The 18,613-nt window shown below is 35.4% G+C and overlaps 1 protein-coding gene across 5 annotated transcripts in view; it reads right to left on the reverse strand.

Moving 5' to 3' along the window:
* The window catches only part of LOC149781836 (ephrin type-B receptor 1-B-like), a 196,980-nt gene that overhangs the window by 23,629 nt on the left and 154,738 nt on the right, over positions 1–18,613 (reverse strand). Inside the window, exons 7-10 of one of the 5 annotated variants that reach the window (XM_089936022.1) lie at positions 9,833–9,905; positions 6,294–6,411; positions 5,407–5,471; positions 1,133–1,174 (exon numbers count right to left, since the gene is read on the reverse strand). In XM_089936022.1, coding sequence (XP_089792148.1) covers positions 1,133–1,174; positions 5,407–5,471; positions 6,294–6,411; positions 9,833–9,905 — 298 coding nt within the window. Of the gene's footprint in view, positions 1–1,132; positions 1,175–5,406; positions 5,472–6,293; positions 6,412–9,823; positions 9,906–18,613 lie in introns of all 5 variants that reach the window. The other 4 variants (XM_089936021.1, XM_089936020.1, XM_089936024.1 and 1 more) reach the window with 4 other exon arrangements.

Consider the following 18,613-nt stretch of genomic DNA (forward strand, 5'->3'; position numbering starts at 1 on the left):
AATCTCAATATATTTGTACGAGAATTACATACAAAAACAGAATGCAAATCCAGCTTTCTGTGACTATTTAAATTTGTGATTTATAAGTTGACATTGCTTAAGTGTGCCTTGTTAAAAATGGTAAATTTTGGTGATCCCATTTAGAAGAAACTTCCAAGTTGCCCATCGTCCAGGTAAAATGGGCAGAATGTAGTCTGCTAGTGACCTTATCAGGAAGCATCTATTAAAGAACTCTGGTACTGGTGCTAATGGCTGCATCACAAACGGTACCTGTCTACAATTTATTTGAGAGGGCTTAAAGAGAAGAATCTGGAGAAATAGTTATTCAGGGAATGCAACTCTTCCCTGGCGAAGTTATGCGGAATCTGAAGCCACATGCCAAATATGGTTGAAATCCAAAACACTTTGGTAAAGGTATCTTGTGGAAGCCAAAAGGCTGGAGGATCAGCAGTGGGTGGGTGGGTGGGGAACAGACAACTCTTGTAAATGAGACTAAAGCCATAAAAAGCACATGCAGGTTTATGAAGTGCACCACACTGAATGGTTTTTGAGCTCTGCTGGTTATCCATTATGTATTAAGCTATCCAGGGTCATAACTCAATCTGAGATGGAGCCAAGGAGACAAATCCATAAAAGGGAAGATCTGGGTCATGAGACAACATCCACATCAAATTGTATCAGTATGTATTGAATAAGCTGTATGCTGGTTACAAGTATATGCTGCAGCAAATACTGAATACTGATGTTAAAAGGGGAATAACTCCATTAAAACTTGACCCAAAAGAATATATCTTTAAAAAGCATATCTAAATATAGTAAGCAATTCACATACCAAATGACATCCGATTGTGCGTAAGGATTGATGAGCAAAGCTGGTTAGAATATATGTGAATGGAAGGACAGATGGACAGATACACTAGGTGATTTAAAGTTCCTGCAGCTCGATGTGGGGATCCAATAAACCGATCTTGTATTTCGATCAAATGTGTTTAGTTAATAGCAATTAAAGTCAAATAGAAGTACTAGCTGAATCGACATCATGAAAGTTGTGAAACTGAAGTCCTATAAAATATGGCAGTTAGACAAAACTAGCATGTTAGAATAAGAGCCTATAATAGTCCTTGTTACTTACTGCTTCCATTGATATGGGGGCCCATTGAGGGACACTGAAGGACTAAAGTAGTAAAAAATGGATCTAGTGAGTTATGGACCTTCCTGCATAGTTCTGTTACCACAACAACAGTGACAAATCTGATATATTTTGGTATGTTGCCATGATAACACTGTGATGTATTTTGGTATGCTGCCATGGCAACTGAAAAAGTAACATGGGTCTAATGATAGGACTGGACTATTAAACTTCATCTGTGGTAAAACTAGACTACAAAGACTGCAATTTTGAGAAAACACCTGTCATTTGTGACCAAATTATTAAAGCATTGATAAATGTTGTTATATATTCTGAAAACATGTACTGAGAGATCACCATGCCCTGTCCTTAAAGACCAGTTGTTCTTTCTGTGTTTGCAGAATGGGTATTCTAGTCTTTTAATTTGCCTGATTTTAATGGCATGTTTAACATTTCATTTTGGCTATTTCATGCCTTGGAATTGGAACCTAAATGCTATTTCACAAGGGCACAGTGAAGCAGCCAACCCAGCTAGGTGCCAAACCCACTCACATTCCTTGGATTACAAGTCCAACACTTTTCTAACTAAGCTGCCACTGCTCCATAGACTTCTGGGAAAGGTTTCAAATATATATATATATATATATATATATAGCATTAAGACTATGCAGACTGTCTTTAAAGACTGGGTACACATAAGTATAAAATGTAGTACCATTCTGTCCCATAACTTTTAGACATCTGTGGTCAACTGGATAAGACAGTTCAGGAAAAAACATATCATCACTGGCCAAATGAAGAAAAAAAAACCAGTTTTGGACTAACAGATCAACTTGGACCCTACACAGCACTTCACGCCTACTGACCCATTATTTCTAATCACATTGAATAGACAGCTGGAAGATGACTGATAAATTATGAAACCACATTACATCTCATATCCTGCCCTGTTATCTCCAATGACCCAGTGGATAAGATAGTTAAGGTGGTGACAAATCAACTATGAACTGGTGATCATGGGTTCGAGGGCAAATGTGCTTGTTTCCTAGGTCTTTTTTAAAAATCAAGTTCCAGGATCAACAACAGCAACAGCTGGAGCAGCCACTACCTTTGATTCTCACTGGCTTGCAAGACTGAATGAAAGATTATTTTTCTGCACAAATGGTATTTATATAAAGTATAGAATTTAAGACAAGGCAGTCTATTTACAATGGTGATCTTGCTAACATGTGGGCCTTCAAGTAAAGGTGTCATTTTTGACAGTAGATATTTTTACAAAAAATAACCTGTACCAAAAGCCCTCTAACTACCATCTATACCTGCTCAAAATTCTAGCCCAAGTGAAAGCAACACAGACCATGATCTGCCATCATATCATGCACCTGCAATTCAGGGTATATACTGTTTGCTCCACCTATTAGTCCAAACAAACTGCACAGACCTAGATCTGCTGGTGCATTAAGCAAAAGAAGATCAGGGTCTATGTAGTTTGCACTTGGAGATGACTATTAACTTTCCATCAGTCTATATGGCATTTCATTTCTATGCAAACAAGTCATGTCTAAATGGCTCAAGGTCATTATGTGAAGGGCTTCACAAGAAAACATTTCTGGAATAGACATAATTAACTTAATGTGTGTGAGAATAAAAGGAGTTTTCCCACCCCTTCCGTATAACACGGTTATAATATGCAACCCACCTACCTACACCTATGTACCCTATTTTGAAATATAATAAAAAACATTTTATTGATTCTGTATATAACAAGAAGCTGGCTGCATGCCACGTCTGCCCCTAAGCTATTGGTAAATTAGTGTTGCACACTAGATGTATCCACACACCAAGCAACATGACTACACCACATAAAAAAATTGAAGCACTGAGATTAATCATGGGTTTGGATGGACATACCGATGGAAAAACAAATGAACACAAGGACAATCAAGTAATCTCTAACTGAGCAGGCAGGCTCAACAAAAACTCGACTCACATTAAACTTGTTACAGTTAATTGCTATACAGTTAAATAAGCTTCCTGTCTTCATTGTGAGTATAGATTACAAGCATTACAACCTCCTATATTCCTTGATGAATGCCACAGCTGATGAGTGATGGGGTCAGAATTTCCAAGTGACTAGTGACTTGATTACAAGTCCCTCCCATTCCCATTTATACATCATTAATATTTGTCCCATAGCAAACTTCAGATTAGGGCATATCCAAAGACCCATGCAATATTCTACTGTTCTCCATGCATTTGTTGGTGACTGGTCAACAAGCACCTGCCTAACAGTAATGCTCATATAACTATATACATAATGTATTACTTAGTTATATGCATTTCAAAACACAGATAGCAGTTCTTTTGAATATGGCTTGAAACAAAAATCCAGACACTTGAAGTCAATTAAAATTAAGTAAATGAGCCAATTCACAAACATAAGATACTGTCTAAAGTCACTTACAAACCATTTCATTTGGGCATCAAGAAAATATACTATTTCTATAAAACAGTAATGCTTTTTTCTGAGCAGAACGATATCCCTTTTCATTTCATTTTTAATTCCTTACATTTTGTATTCACTAGATGGAGGAGGTTTTCATTAAAGAGGCTCTTTCTATATATTTAAAGTTCAAAAATAAATCCGATTATTGAGGTATTTAAGCATGAGCAAGAAAAGCTAAATAAAAATAATGACTGCACTGGACTGATGATGTATGAGAAAAAAGGAATTTGAAAGCGCTATGACAACACTGGTATGTGTAAACGTTACATGCTAGTGGCCTGGAAGTGCCAAGAGTTTACTCAAAAAATGCATTCTGCATATTCTTTGGCATATTTACGTGTTTCTTCATAAAATATGCAGACTAATATACCGTAAAACACTGAAAATATGTACAATGTTTCTCCTGACTTCCCAACTGTACACATCCATAAAGCATCTCATAAATAAAAAAATGTATTCCTATAAATCCACCAGCTATTCAAAAAAGATGCAGGTCTCCTGACAAGACTACATAATGTGCATTTTAGTGTATCAGTTTGCCCAAATAACTTGCATGCATAATTTATTTCTAAACATTCTTTTCAGAGATCACCTATACAATAATTGACCAATGGTAAATGTAGCTGTCATGGATTATCTGGATCCATGTTTCTGAAGCTTAGCTCAAAAGTGAAACCCTATAAAACAGAAAAGCAGTCTAAAAATTCCATAGCATACTTCCATCCTTTAGCATTTTACTAAAATGATGGATGTATTCCACTACAAAGGAATATTTTTTATCATATAAACATTTTCTCAACAGCTCATGTATCAAATGGGAAATTACAGGTAAAACAAACATAATAACTGGATCATCTGTCAAACTGCTCATGTAAAGAAGACAAATCTTTGCTGGCATGTACATATAATATACAATACTATATTTCCTGTTTTCCAACTCTTCAACATAACTACCATTTATGGAAGATTCAATCGTAAACAAGGAACATTCTTATTGCTTTCTTCTCCTACTATTTTAAATTATTTTTACTTCTGTATATTTGATGCTTCAAGTGCACATCTGAGGTGACCCTCTGACCTAAAGAAAACAGGATGACAGACAAGACAACTGATCTTGGTTGGTAGCCACTTAGTAACAACTCATTTTCACTGACCATGGATTTTCATAAATCACTTCATTCCACATCAACTCTGAAAATATGGAACTATCTGAAACACCGTGTACCATTCCGCTATCTGACTGGATGTAGTTCAAAGAAAAAGATCCAATCAGACTACCAATAAAACTTGTGAATAATTACAGAGGAATCCATTGATAATGTCACATGTTGCATGCAAGTTTCCCCAATCTCAACATTTCACATACAGGTTTCTCCTTCGAGTCAAAGCATGAAGACAACATAATGAAAATGTCACGTAATTTGCTTCTTCACTTGTCAACTAATTTCACATGCTCTGAGCAGTAACCCTTTCATCACCAAAAAAGGTTCTTGTCTAAAATAAGGTTTTGGCTAACTTAGGGTCAGTGCAGAATGAAGCTGTTTGATCATCAATGGCCAGCGAAGATGGTAATATCTTTGCAAATGTCACAACAATGCCTAAACCGGGGTCTGAGGCAGTGCAAAGCAAATGTGTTATCACTTTTGTTGATCAGCACTAATGTAAACAAAATAAGCTAAATCTGCTTCGGCAAGCAGTACAAAAAAAAATCTACATGCAATGCTTGCTGTAGCTGTGTGCATGTGGTGTTAGTGTAACAACATATGCCTACCCTCACCATGGCTATAGTGTAGAGTGTCACAGTCTGCGGACTTCAAGTCATTATTGTGTCTGCTCCTGAAAATAACACGAAAATGAGGTTATGATGCAATCATTCCTTTTTTCCTTTCCTAAACAATATTATAGCATGTAAAATGATTTATTTATTTTCATGGGTAACCATTTTCATGGTTTCGTGAAAAATGACATTTTCATTGGTACCTAATTTACAGATACGAGGTCCTGTTGAGTCTGCAGAAAAAACACTGCCTGTTGTACCTTTACGTTTGTGGTTTGTGACAAACAAGAAATTTATGAAAACTGGTCTCACATAAAAATAGTAAATTCACAGAATCTATAGAGAGTTTGAAACTTCCAAATAAAAGAAAATGTTTAACTGTGATAATCTTTAGTAAAAATTTAAATGAGATAATCTTTGTAAAGATTTAAATGAGATAATCTTCAGTATGTATGGTGCATAACAGGTGTTATAAATAGATCCATATTTTTCAATAAAAGAATATGATGATCTATTCTGAAATCATGGAATAATAAGCAATGGGTTCAGGTGCCAAGTTTGAAATAGTCTTATCCGGTTTTGAACATCAACAATAAAGTTACTGATCTGACCTCTATGTATTGCACAAACACTGATATAGCACCATAAATGGGAACAATTTAATAAAATCTCTTTAAAAATTTAATACATTTATCCAACAGCCACCTTTAATTGGCATTTTTATCACCAATTATGCATCAGATAAATGAGACTTGACTGTAAATTAGAAATTAAGGCTTCATATCTCTCTGATCACATTTAACTTTCATGATGAAACTTAATTAGCATTTATTAGGATTAAAATAAGATTATCAGCAGTGGATATATATTATGCTACCTACCTGCGAAGTAAAAGCACGATCATGATCGTTGCTATAGCCATGCAGAGAAGAACTGCAACGACAGCCCCCACAATGATTCCAACTGATGGGAGGGGTGCAACCAGATCGTTTCCAGATTCTGTAAAACAAGGTAAATTACACTCGAACTACACTTCAGAATTTTGCAACTATATTTGATATGTTGAAAGATAAAAGATACAAATAAGGTACATGCAGTAGATTATGGATGTAGTAGATTATGGAATATGAGAAGCCACCCAGTTTTTTGTAATGACAAGGTCAAAAAAATTCTGTATCATTTTCAATGACCTAAGAAAGATCTAAGGATTTATTTGGCAAAAGTGAACAATGATCTCCATTTGGTAAAGGCTTACTCATAAACAAAAATTTCAATCAAAACATTAATATTTTTTCACAAGCTGAAACTGATGGTTAAAACAGATGCCTGAATGTAAAGAACATGGAGGGAAAATGTGGCCTTTGTAGAAATTGCTGTCTTGTCTATGTGTGAGTAAAACATTGTGTGTACATGTGTGTACAATTTGTGCTTTTGACTGCCCCCCCCCCCCAATCAATAAGAACATGGAGGGAAAATGTGGCCTTTGTAGAAATTGCTGTCTTGTCTATGTGTGAGTAAAACATTGTGTGTACATGTGTGTACAATTTGTGCTTTTGACCGCCCCCCCCCCCCCAATCAATAAGGTTCTTTCTTACCCAAAGTGCACACAACCTACAAAGAAAATGTAATTAGTTGTTGTTGTAGGGTTTAACGCAATTTTTCACCTCAAGATTGGCTATACATGGCAGATAGTATAAATGGTTACGGAAGGAAAACCCCGGAAAGAACCACCAACCCATGTGTAGCTACTGGCAAGCTTTCTCACATACCCACATCGACTTAAAATGTAGCAACAGACGGACAGATGAACAGATATCACTGCATAATATGCTCTCTCATATTGCAGATATATATAAAACTGGATGAAAAATAGTGCTAGACATTCAAAACATCCCAAATATTATGACATCAGTGATTCACTCCATTTCATAATCAGTCAAGCTTTGCACTCCAGGTCTCATTAAATAATGGCTTAAACGCAACCCAACTCAAGAATGCTCAGTTTTCCATTTAATATCAAATAACTAAGGAATAATAAGGTGGACCTTGGGGATTGGTCAATTCAATTGGACTGGATATGATTTACAAAGTACCCTGTTTATAACAAACTCAGAAAAAGTAATAGATCAATTTAAGATAATAAAATTAATCTATTTTTCCTTGTGTTTCAAAAATATTTCATTTAAACAAACACTCCACTTTAGTCAATAGTTTGTTTTAAAAGTGTTCCACTAAACAGTGAAACCTGTTAAAAGTGTTCCACTAAATAGTGAAACCTGCCAACATGTCATAAGCATTCATCACTTCACAAATTACAAAATTACGAATCTTGTATTGTTTTAACCAATATTCAGATTCGGCCAATGTGGGTATGTGAGAAAGCTTGCCGGTAGCTTCTCGTGGGTCGGTGGTTCTTTCTGGGGGTTTTCCGGGTTCTTCCTCCACCATTAATACTGGCCACCATATATAGCCTATCGTGTGCTGAAAAATGGCGTTAAACCCCACAACAACAACAACAACAACCAATATTCAGTATATACTCACCCATAAATCAGGTCCAACTGCAAACAACAAATACCCTGATCTGCCAATGCACTGTGCACCAGCAAATCAGGGTCCATGTGGTTTGTTCTATTGATTACACCTTACATATACCTGGATCTGCTGGCACATTATGCAACAAAAGAAATGAGTCTATGCAATTTGCAGCTGGACCCAACTTGCAGGCAAGTATATACAATAATCAAGTTTCACAGGACACTGTCAAAAATGGACACAATTTTAAGGTTCTTCGGGTTACATTTCACTACAGTAATACCTCGTGCATTCGCGTTTCTGGATTCGCGAAATCACGGATTCGCGAAATTTTCATTGGTACCCTCTACGTACCTGTTTTCTTTATTTTATTGAATTGTACCTTCGTTATATGACTTCTGTGACATATGAAGTTTACCTAGTTTACCTTCCTGACAATGACAAAGAAAATGTCAGTCATTAAGTTTACAGTCCCATTCGTTTTACCTTACTGTGAGTGCAAAAGAAAACGGCAGCCAATGAATTAGTATAGGGGTAATATTAGTATACATGTACCGTACTGTAAGTGCGCTAGTGTGGCAAATACCCATTAGGCGATACTGTACTCTATTTTTACGTCAACCATTTATTTCTCTTTTTAAGGGTAATGTATTAAGCTAACTTTTAAATGAAATTAAAGTGCTTTGGGAGCATGATTTGGGTCATATTTATGGTTTAAACCCTAGAAATAAGCATTTATTAGCATTTTTAGTGACTCGTACCAAACATTCGCGATTTCTCCTGATCTGTGACTGGTTATGGAACCTAACCTCGCGAATGTTCGAAGTATTACTGAATCTGAATTTTCTAATAGCTAAAAGACAATCATTGTTTTTTCATGTCAAAAAATGGCAGCAATGAAAATGCAAGATAAAACCAAACAAAATCCATCCAAAGAGACAGATGCTCTAACAGGTGACAAGATCTCCAGGAATTCAATACAGGACTGTTTCTTCTTTTTAAGTGCTGAGTGCTGCAACCATCTGATAATCTTCAGTGATAACAAGATTTTCAAAAGAGCTGCTGTAGTGGACATACTGGATGTCAGACTGTCAACATTTTCATTTACAAAAAAGACATCATTACCAGTCTTTCTGGTTAAAATGCACTGTCAACACGACCAACTCAATCAGACCGAGTAGTGACAGCATGAATTCAAGTCAACTGATGAAAACCCAATGTTGAAACAATGATCCCCTTGGCAGAAGCAGAGATAATATGTACAAGATGGCCACCAAGGTGGCCATATTGAGGGTCAGTTGGCATTGTTTTCATTTAGGACCACTAGGCAACATAAGAGCTTCTTATGAAAACCCCCATGTCAAATACAGATGTAGAAATAAGAAGATCTGATATGCCCACCATGGTGGCCATATTTCTATATCAGATCAGCATCATTTTAATTTAGGACCAACAAGACATTAAGTGATGTCGTCTGGTGAGGAGTCCAAGCTGACATGACTTTCCATTTAGGAGAAATAACAATACCAAGATTTTTAAGATGAAAGTCAGATCAGCACAATTTTCATTTGCAACCAATCAGACATCACAGACAGTCGTTAAGTGAAAAACCCATGCTGATATTACCATTCTTTCATTCTGAAGAGTTTCAAGATGGCCTCTGTGGCAACCATATTTGATGCTCATGTGGTACCAATTTTATTTATGACCAACTAGACTATGGGATGAATATGGGTGTAAAGTTTAATGGGAATCCTTAATATAGTTTAGGAGCAGTAGTGATACAAACGTATATTAACGGACTTACAGATGACAATGTTCCATTAAGTTCTTTGGTCCATGACAAGCAAAGCTAAAAGAGCTGAATGATACAAACCTATCTTACCATAAACTGAACCTGTTTTCACCAACAGTTCATCACTGTACTGGCCCCAGCCCTTTTGGGTCTGACCCCGAACCTGTAAGAAAATATAAAATTTGTAAGACTTGAAAAACTTAAGATAAAAGAGAGACCTGAAATTTAACATGAAAGAAAACTGAGACATGATTACATAGCTATTGAAATAGTGTTGTAGAAAATAAAGAATCTGAATAGAAACCTAAATCCACGTTTCAATGTGCACTCATATCATGATGTAAAGAAACCTGTAACAAGGTCACTGTCGGACATGCAACTGTATACAGCCAAAGTCACTGTAGCACATGCAACTATACACAGCCAAAAAAACTGTATCACATATTAACTGTACACAGCCAAAAAAACTGTATCACAGAGAACTGTACACAGCCAAAAAAACTGTATCACATATAATTGTACACAGCCAAAGTCACTGTGGCACATGCAACTGTATACAGCCAAAGTCACTGTCGCACATGCAACTGTATACAGCCAACGTCACTGTAGCACATGCAACTATACACAGCCAAAGTCACTGTAGCACACACAACTATACACAGCCAAAAAAACTATCACATACAACTGTACACAGCCAAAGTCACTGTGGTATATGCAATTGTACACAGCCCTATTCAATGTAGCATATGCAACTGTACACAGCCCAAAGTTACTGGCACATGCAACTGTACACAGCCCAAGTCACTGTGGCACATGAAATTGTCCACATCCAGTCACTGAAGCATGTGCAATTGTATACAGACCAAGTCAATGTAGCACATGCAACTGTACACAGCCATGGTCGATGCAGCACAATCAACTGTACACAATGTCACTGTACAGTCAATCAATAATTAACTCAAGCAAAGTGTAGAAAGCATGTGCTCTCACTGTTCAAGTTTACAAGACAGTTTGGCCCTGACCTAGAACCTGGCCTACCTACAAGTTACATAGCAAACTCTGTCAAAATAATAATAATCATCTCAACACCCTTGAAATCTGTTTACAATTTAGGGAAAGAGAGTCTCACTATCAAAACCCCAATAAGTGTAAATAAAATTATATATCGACCACAAAGAAAGAGGCCCAAGATGGTCTTAGATCACTGACATAAGGCTCTCAGTTAAATGCAAGAGCAGTTGGCCAAGAAATCTAGGTCAGTAGGATACCTTCTGATGAAATTTCTTCCAATGCTGCTGACTGGATGCTATAAAAAACACAACTGTTTTAAAATTTCTCTACTTGTTCCTTCTTCCATACTTCAGGATTTCTATTAAATTTTGTAAAATTCTGTTTTACAAAGTGAATCATGTTTGAAATTCTTCATATTTTCAGTAATGGTGGCCACATTTGATAACAGGCCAACATCATTTCCACAAAGTCCATCATGCCACGATGCTTTCTGCATCATTTTTTCAAGTTCTGTTGGCTTATTTTGAGAAGTTGTTTTAGGGTTTAATGCCATTTTTCAGCACAAGATAGGCTATACATGGTGGCAAGTATAACTGGTGGAGGAAGAACCCTGGAAAACCCCAGGAAAAAGCACCAACCAATCAGAAGCTACTGACAGGCTTTTTCACATACCCAAGTTGGCAAAGCCTGAGACTTGAACCAATGCAGAAAGCAGAGAGATGGCAGTGACCCGGAATGGTGAGCACTTTTGACCACTCGACCACTCAGGGCCCTACTGTGAAAAGTTATTAGTAGATTTGTCTATATCTGATTACAAACCTGCATTATTTGTAAAAACTTCAAAATCCTTCAAGCTTGGATGTTTTCAATCCAATTTGTTCAAACTTCAAAATCTTCAAGTCTGGATGTTTTCAATCAAATTTGGTCAAATTTCTGTGCAACCGTTTTTGAGAACTCATTTGGACATTTCTTTCTTCTATTTTAGTAACTTGGGCATCATTTGTACAAATCAAAAAGCATCCAGATTCTGTTCATAAGTTTTGGAGATATCTTTTAAAGGCTTTTGGAGATATCTTTTAAAGGTTTTTTGAGATATCTTTTAAAGTTTTTTTTAGATATCTTTAAAATGTTTTTGGAAATATTTTTTAAAGGTTTTTGGAGATATCTTTTAAAAGTTTTTGAAGATATCTTTTAAAGGTTTCTTTGAGTAATGGCAGCCATATTTTATGGCATAACATTGTCAACTGTACAAACTTCAAGGCCCTTAGGTCCTGGATTATCCTGTTTTTCGAGCACAGATTTAATCTATCATGAAAGTTAAGAAAAATATGTAGTATATCCTTCTTCAAACGTTTTCTATATAAAATGGCCAAATGAGAAAAATAAATTCTCAAAGTATCAAAATGTATTTTTATATATTTTCACAGTGAAACCATGAAACATCATGATATAAAAACCACTTTAGATTATGACAGATTCTGATCTATCGTACATACTCACTTGCAGTTTATTAAGAGTAATCAGTAAATAAAGTATACCAACCCTGACCAGCTGCTGCATCATGTTAAGGCACAATTAGAGTCTATGTTGTTTATGGTGGGACTGAACCTATAAGTGAGTATATATGCTATTTTGCTACATAGAAGAATCCTAGACACTTGTCAAAGCAATAATTTTGTTCTCTTGCTAGCCTGAAAGTCTCAGAAAAGCCATAATAATATAAAAAAATCCCTTGATCGAATCACTAAAGAATTCTTTATATTCAACACTAATAACATCAACGATAGTGATGCCATTATACCAATATGGCTGACACACTAGTACCATTATTGTCAGATGTAATGTTGCTTCTATTTTCACAATGACCACAGAAAAGCACTTAAAGAAAAATAACTGTCAGTACAAGTGAATCTTAACATTTCTGCCTTATTGCAAGTCAATGTTGTTAGTGAACTCAAATTCTAATACAGTCTACCTAATATGTGACTCAGAAAGAAAAATAGCACTAAAATGTGTGCATGACACTTTTACAGAGAAAGTTTCTGTAAATTTTGAAACTGTAGTAGCAAACATTTGTTGGTAGTTAAAAGTGCAAAAAGACATTGAGCATAATGCACCAGCATGTCTGGATCTACTTGTACCATTCATTCTATTTAGAACATCAAGCTGTGAGCAAAAAGCACCAGCAGGTCTGGGTTTATAGTACTGTTCATTCTATTTAGGACATCAAGCTGTGTGGCATGGAGTCAATCAGGCAATATATTATAAATTGGCAGATCTGAGTGGTCTATGCTGTATGAAGTCGGATGTGCTTATAGATGCATATATATGATAGCATCCACGAGGATGGAGCTTGGATACCTAATATACTTGCTGTATGAAGTTGGGTGTATTTATAGACGCATATATATGGTAATATCCACAAGGATGGAGCTTGGATACCTAATGTACTTGGTTATGAACATGATCCAAATATACCCAGATTAGCCATTGCATAATACGCCAGCAGATTTGGGTCTATGCAGTTTTCTAGGACTAATAAACAACCAAACAAAAGCCTCTGATATACTGGCACACCTGTAGCCTGAATACCTGGGTCTGTGTTGTTTGCAGTTGAATCTCACATGTTCAAGAGTAAACACATTATATATAAAGCCCAAGGTATTTGCATCCAATTTTTAATACCCTCTCATTTTAGGAATACCAATGATCCATACAAATAAAAATAAAAATAAATTATTTTTTTTACTATTTGAAGCAAAAGAACTAAAGAAATCATTAGTTATATTTTAACCATTAGTTTATGGAATATGTAATCAAACCTTTTTTAATAAAAACACAAATTTACTGACTATTACTGAATTCGCTTTTGTTTCTAAATTTAGCCTAGAATAACTTGATGTTTTTTGTTTGTTTTTTTCTACTGAAAACAGATGCAAAGAACAATAATTTTAAGAAAGAAAAAACTGCAGCAAACCAGGCCAAGAATTTTTGTTCTCTTCCTCTTAGAAGTAACAACCTCATTTCCTTTCAGAAAGTTTAAATGATTGGTCCCTAAAGATAAATTAGACATCCCCCTAAGCAAAAATTACATTAATTTTTATTGACTGAACCATTTAAAAATTTACAACACTGAAAGAGCTGAAGAGCAGACTAGTCCAGGCGGCAGAGTAATTGCTAAATGTGAAGTCTCTAAGGAAAATTAATGTATGTCACAAAAGCTCTTGTTCTAATCCCATTTGGGTGTAATAAGGTCCTAAAATTTTAATGACAATAAAACCCCAATTCTGAGAGTTAATACAATGACTTGCTCAACTACAATTTGTCAATCTGCCATATCTCAGAAGGCACTTATTGAGGGTTTTACTTAATGGGTGCAATTTCGCCTTCACTGCTTTTCTCACCAAAATGTTTCCTGCTCATGTTTTGCCCACAGGTCTAGAATTTAAGTGCAAATTCAAATTTTGTCTTAAAGAAGGTGAAGTTGGGGGCAATTTACATATTAATTATTTGGATGAACAAATATTTTGAAAGAATGCATGTCAAAAGTAGTTAAGAGGTGATAGGATGCAATATTAATGATATATTGGGATTAATCATGATTTATCATAAGAAAAAAGGCAGATAAGTTTTAATGAAATGAGTATTTTATTTCTTGTATGAACCGATGTCTTCCCTCTTTACAATGCAATTCATAGCAGGCATAAATGTTATCAATATTAAAAGTGTTCCATCTTTAGAATTCTGTTCTTGTTTACTGAACCGTAAATATTGTCAAAGATACAAGTGAGGTAACTTTACACTATGGGATGAGGGATTAGGGGGCACTGGGTAAAAACAAAGACGGTATTCAAACATTGAGCAAATGGAAGGGGTGTGTGTGCTGAATATGCTCTTCACTTGTGGTGATATTTGGTCTATAATAAACAGGTTTTCATTTTTTTTTTAAATAGGGTATTAGTAAATTTAAAAATAAAAAAATCACATCCACAGAATGTTTAGTGATGAAAATGGTGCCTGATGAACTTTGACAGGAATTCAAAGATGACCAATACATCCATGACAGTGCTTCCCAAACATGGATGAGAGAGAGAGAGAGAGAGGGTGGGTGTGTGTGTGTGTGTGTGTGTGTAGCATAATGTCCCACCCAGTCACATTATCCTGACACCAGGCCAACCACTCATTAACCTCTTAATGCTTTAGCGCCTGCCAAGGCAGCTGATAGTACCATTTTTGTAAGTCTTTGGTATGACTCAACCAGAGAACGAACCCACGACCTCCTGCATCCGAGGACACTCTAACCACTAGGCCACCAGCACGGTCGTAGAATGCTTAAAATGAAGTATTCTGGTTAGTATGACTTCCTGTCTGATATCAGCAAATTTTCAATATTTTCATTATGATATTTTTCAAAATCACTTACAAATTCTTGTTCCTAACTACTCTCATCAGTGGTAAATTTGTCCCCTTAAAATTTTTAAATGTGTGTGGTTTTCTTTTTTAAGCTATCATCATTCCTTTCAGCTATTTAAGAAAACGCTTATTTTTGAAGTACAATCTCAAGAGTTTCAAAACTTGCATCTGTCCTCCCCCCGTTTTGATATATATATGCACAAAACAAACAAAATAACAATATTATGTCCAATTTGGCTTCATTGCACGCACACAATAAACATTGATTTCTTACCCCTTTTCTTCAAAAAACAGTTTAATCTCTTTTAGAATAAAGTAAATAACAAATACAACTTGTCTACAACTAAAATATTCCTCCTAGTAACAGTAGTAACAGATATTAATCAAGTAACATTTCAAACACTATTTATTCTATCAGTGCGTTAAAACTAGTTAATATTTCTTGTTTATTCCTACATGTTTTATTCAATATTTTTACTTAAGAGAAGTACAGCTTCTAGTCAATGAGTGGTACTACTAGAGGAAAGTACCATCACACCATCAGTGGCAGCCATACTGATAACTGATACTTTTGATTTTGTTGCAGCATCCCCCATGTGCAGAAGTTTAATCTAAAAGGAATCATTTGCTTAATGCAGCATGACTTTGTACCAAATGTCAAAACCAATTATTCTTGAAATACTTTTAGAAACATGAAAATATATATTAACAATTGGCTTTTTAACTTTAATAACAGATGATTGATTTCAGCCCATGTAAATTGAAAATCATTACATGTTTCTACTTGTTTGTGTATCCATTTGCTTATGTGTCTGTCTATTGATGGATCCATTTGTTTATGAAAGAATAACAAAGACGGTTGAAATTTCAATGCTTTACTTGAAGAAAAAAGGGGAAAAGTCACGCATTTGGTCTCGTGCAGTTGACACGCAGAACTGAGTGTGATGTTATATTATATCCATGTGCACAAAATGAGATATGCCTTCATCATTTTGTGGGATGAACAATGTTGGTAGGTGCCGGCTTTTGTGTGGCTAGAGAATCAAAATGGTAGATATGAAGTACACGTTTTGTGACGTCACGTAAAAAAACAACAGATATAAAGGGACAGAGTTAAAGTCTCTGAATTCGAATTTATAGTGTGATTGTAAACCTCAACTTATTTATCCCTCTTTTATTTCCTAAACCATACAACTAAACACATACATTTGACATCTGTTAACACCCTCTATTTAGAAAATGACAATTTTCTACAAGTCTTCTTCAATTTTCATCAGTCATGCCAATTACAGCCAACATTAATCTCACAACCTGGAGAAGATTCAAATTATGTAATTAATATGCTAATTACACTGAACCAATCTGCATCAAAATCAGCCAAGTTGGCAACTTTCAGGCAATACCATATTCCTCCCTAATTGAAAACGGCATAGATCCAGATCTGCCATTGCATGCTGCAAATCCTGATCTGGTGTGTGCTGTTTAAATGAAATCAAAAGTTCAATGGACAGACAATAACCTGACCTGTGGGCATACAGTGAAATGGAAGATATGTACATAAGCAAGCTATTTACAGCTGTTGTCATCTTGTACAGCAGTTTATACAGCATTGTCTTTGGTCCTTACAACCACATACTGCATTTGATTTTATGAGGATGAGCATTTTCATTTTGTTTCTTCATCTACAGTTAGATGATTGATCCTGCTCCCTCCCCTAACAATTATTAACTTGTATTAAAATTATAGAAAGTGCTGAACTTACTGTAAGTACAGAGGAATTTGTTCACAATCATTTAAAAGATTTGTTGAATAGTTTTTTCTTCCCTCAATTAAGTACTGTACAGTCTAGTCTCTCTGATCCATCTTATATTTATTCAAGTGCTGCATTTACCAAAGTACAGTTTCCATGGTTACCATGCACATCACAAGATTCCATATATAACACTGTTGGGAGCTTAACATTTTCAAGATGACTCCATGGTGACCATACTGGACATCCAAGCAACACCATTTTGATAAAGAACCAACTAGACCATGGGATAAATGTGTGTAATGTTTCACTGCACTCCTTAAAGTAGTTAATGGGAAGAAGCACTATGATACTTGTTGTACTGGATGGACAAACCAAAGATGGAGGTCAAAGAGACCATCCCATGAGCTTTTCTGATCATATACTGAAGTGACATATACTAGAATCATTACTATATACTGGATTGACATTTTAATTATCCCTACCATTCCTCACAACACACATGCATTCATCAAATTTCTGATCATTCTCACTATTCAGTTTTATGTACACAAAATGTAAAATGGAATTTACAGATCTGCCACATTTACAAGATGGTCAGCTGAACCAAACTACAAATATTATTTTTAAAAAACCATTTTCGTTAAATCAGAATAAATTTTTAGAGTGGAACATAATTTCCTTAAAAATGACAAAACAGCAATCTGTTTTTCTTTAAAATGATATTTTACTCCTGAAGTCAGTGGCAGGTAATATCTAGTGACATGGCAGAAGGCAGAAGATCTGTCTTTGTTCTAGCGATATGTCACCTCCACATACATATAATGTGCAGATAATATATCATGGCCTGATGACAGATTTGTTTGCTCTTATGATGAACAACTTCCACATATGTGTCTAGGGCAGGTAATATCTGTAACAACTTTTTCGAGATTCATACTTTTAACTGCAATTGTTAATAATTATTGTTATGGAAATGTAATAATAAATATGGGGTTGACAGGGATGGCAGAGTACAAAATGATGTTTCAACAGAAATCTCTATAATTGACCTTTCTATAATTGACCTTTTAAGGGTTAATGCGGTTAAAATAATTTATCAGCAGATAGATTTGAGTGGACTCGATTTTTACTTTGTTCAACATATTTTACAGAAAGGGTTATTACTGCAATGTACTGTACATGGTTGCTTACAAGTCCAACAGCAAAGTGCACAGACCCAGATCTGTCAATGCCAGCAGTTCTGAGTCTATCAGTTTGTTAGGAGTAATTATTTGAACAAACTAGATAGACCCTGATGTGTGATTGTGAAATGCACTGGCAGATCTGAGTTTAAGCAGTTTGTTAAGAGTAATCAGAAGACAACACACAATATACACCCCGATCTGCTGGCACATGTTAAAACAGATCAGGGTCTATGTTGATTGTAAATGGAGGTGGCAAATTTCATCAACCTGTAATCATAACTTCATTTTTTTTGTTGACTGTTGAAGCACAGTGGAATGGTGAATAATATTATTAAAAGCTATTCGTATATTCACTTAATCTGCTTTTCTCTCTGCCTTATGTATACCAAGAAAACAGTCAAAGAGTCAAAGGTTAAATTTTATTGCCTTCTCATTGATCTACATACTCAAATTTTTCCAATTTGCAGCAAGCTTTCTAATAAATAAGGTGTTAGTAATCACTGGTTTTCA

The sequence above is a fragment of the Sinohyriopsis cumingii genome, chromosome 15, assembly GCF_028554795.1.
Source record: "Sinohyriopsis cumingii isolate HCF-2022 chromosome 15, ASM2855479v2, whole genome shotgun sequence".
Lineage (NCBI taxonomy): Eukaryota > Metazoa > Mollusca > Bivalvia > Unionida > Unionidae > Sinohyriopsis > Sinohyriopsis cumingii.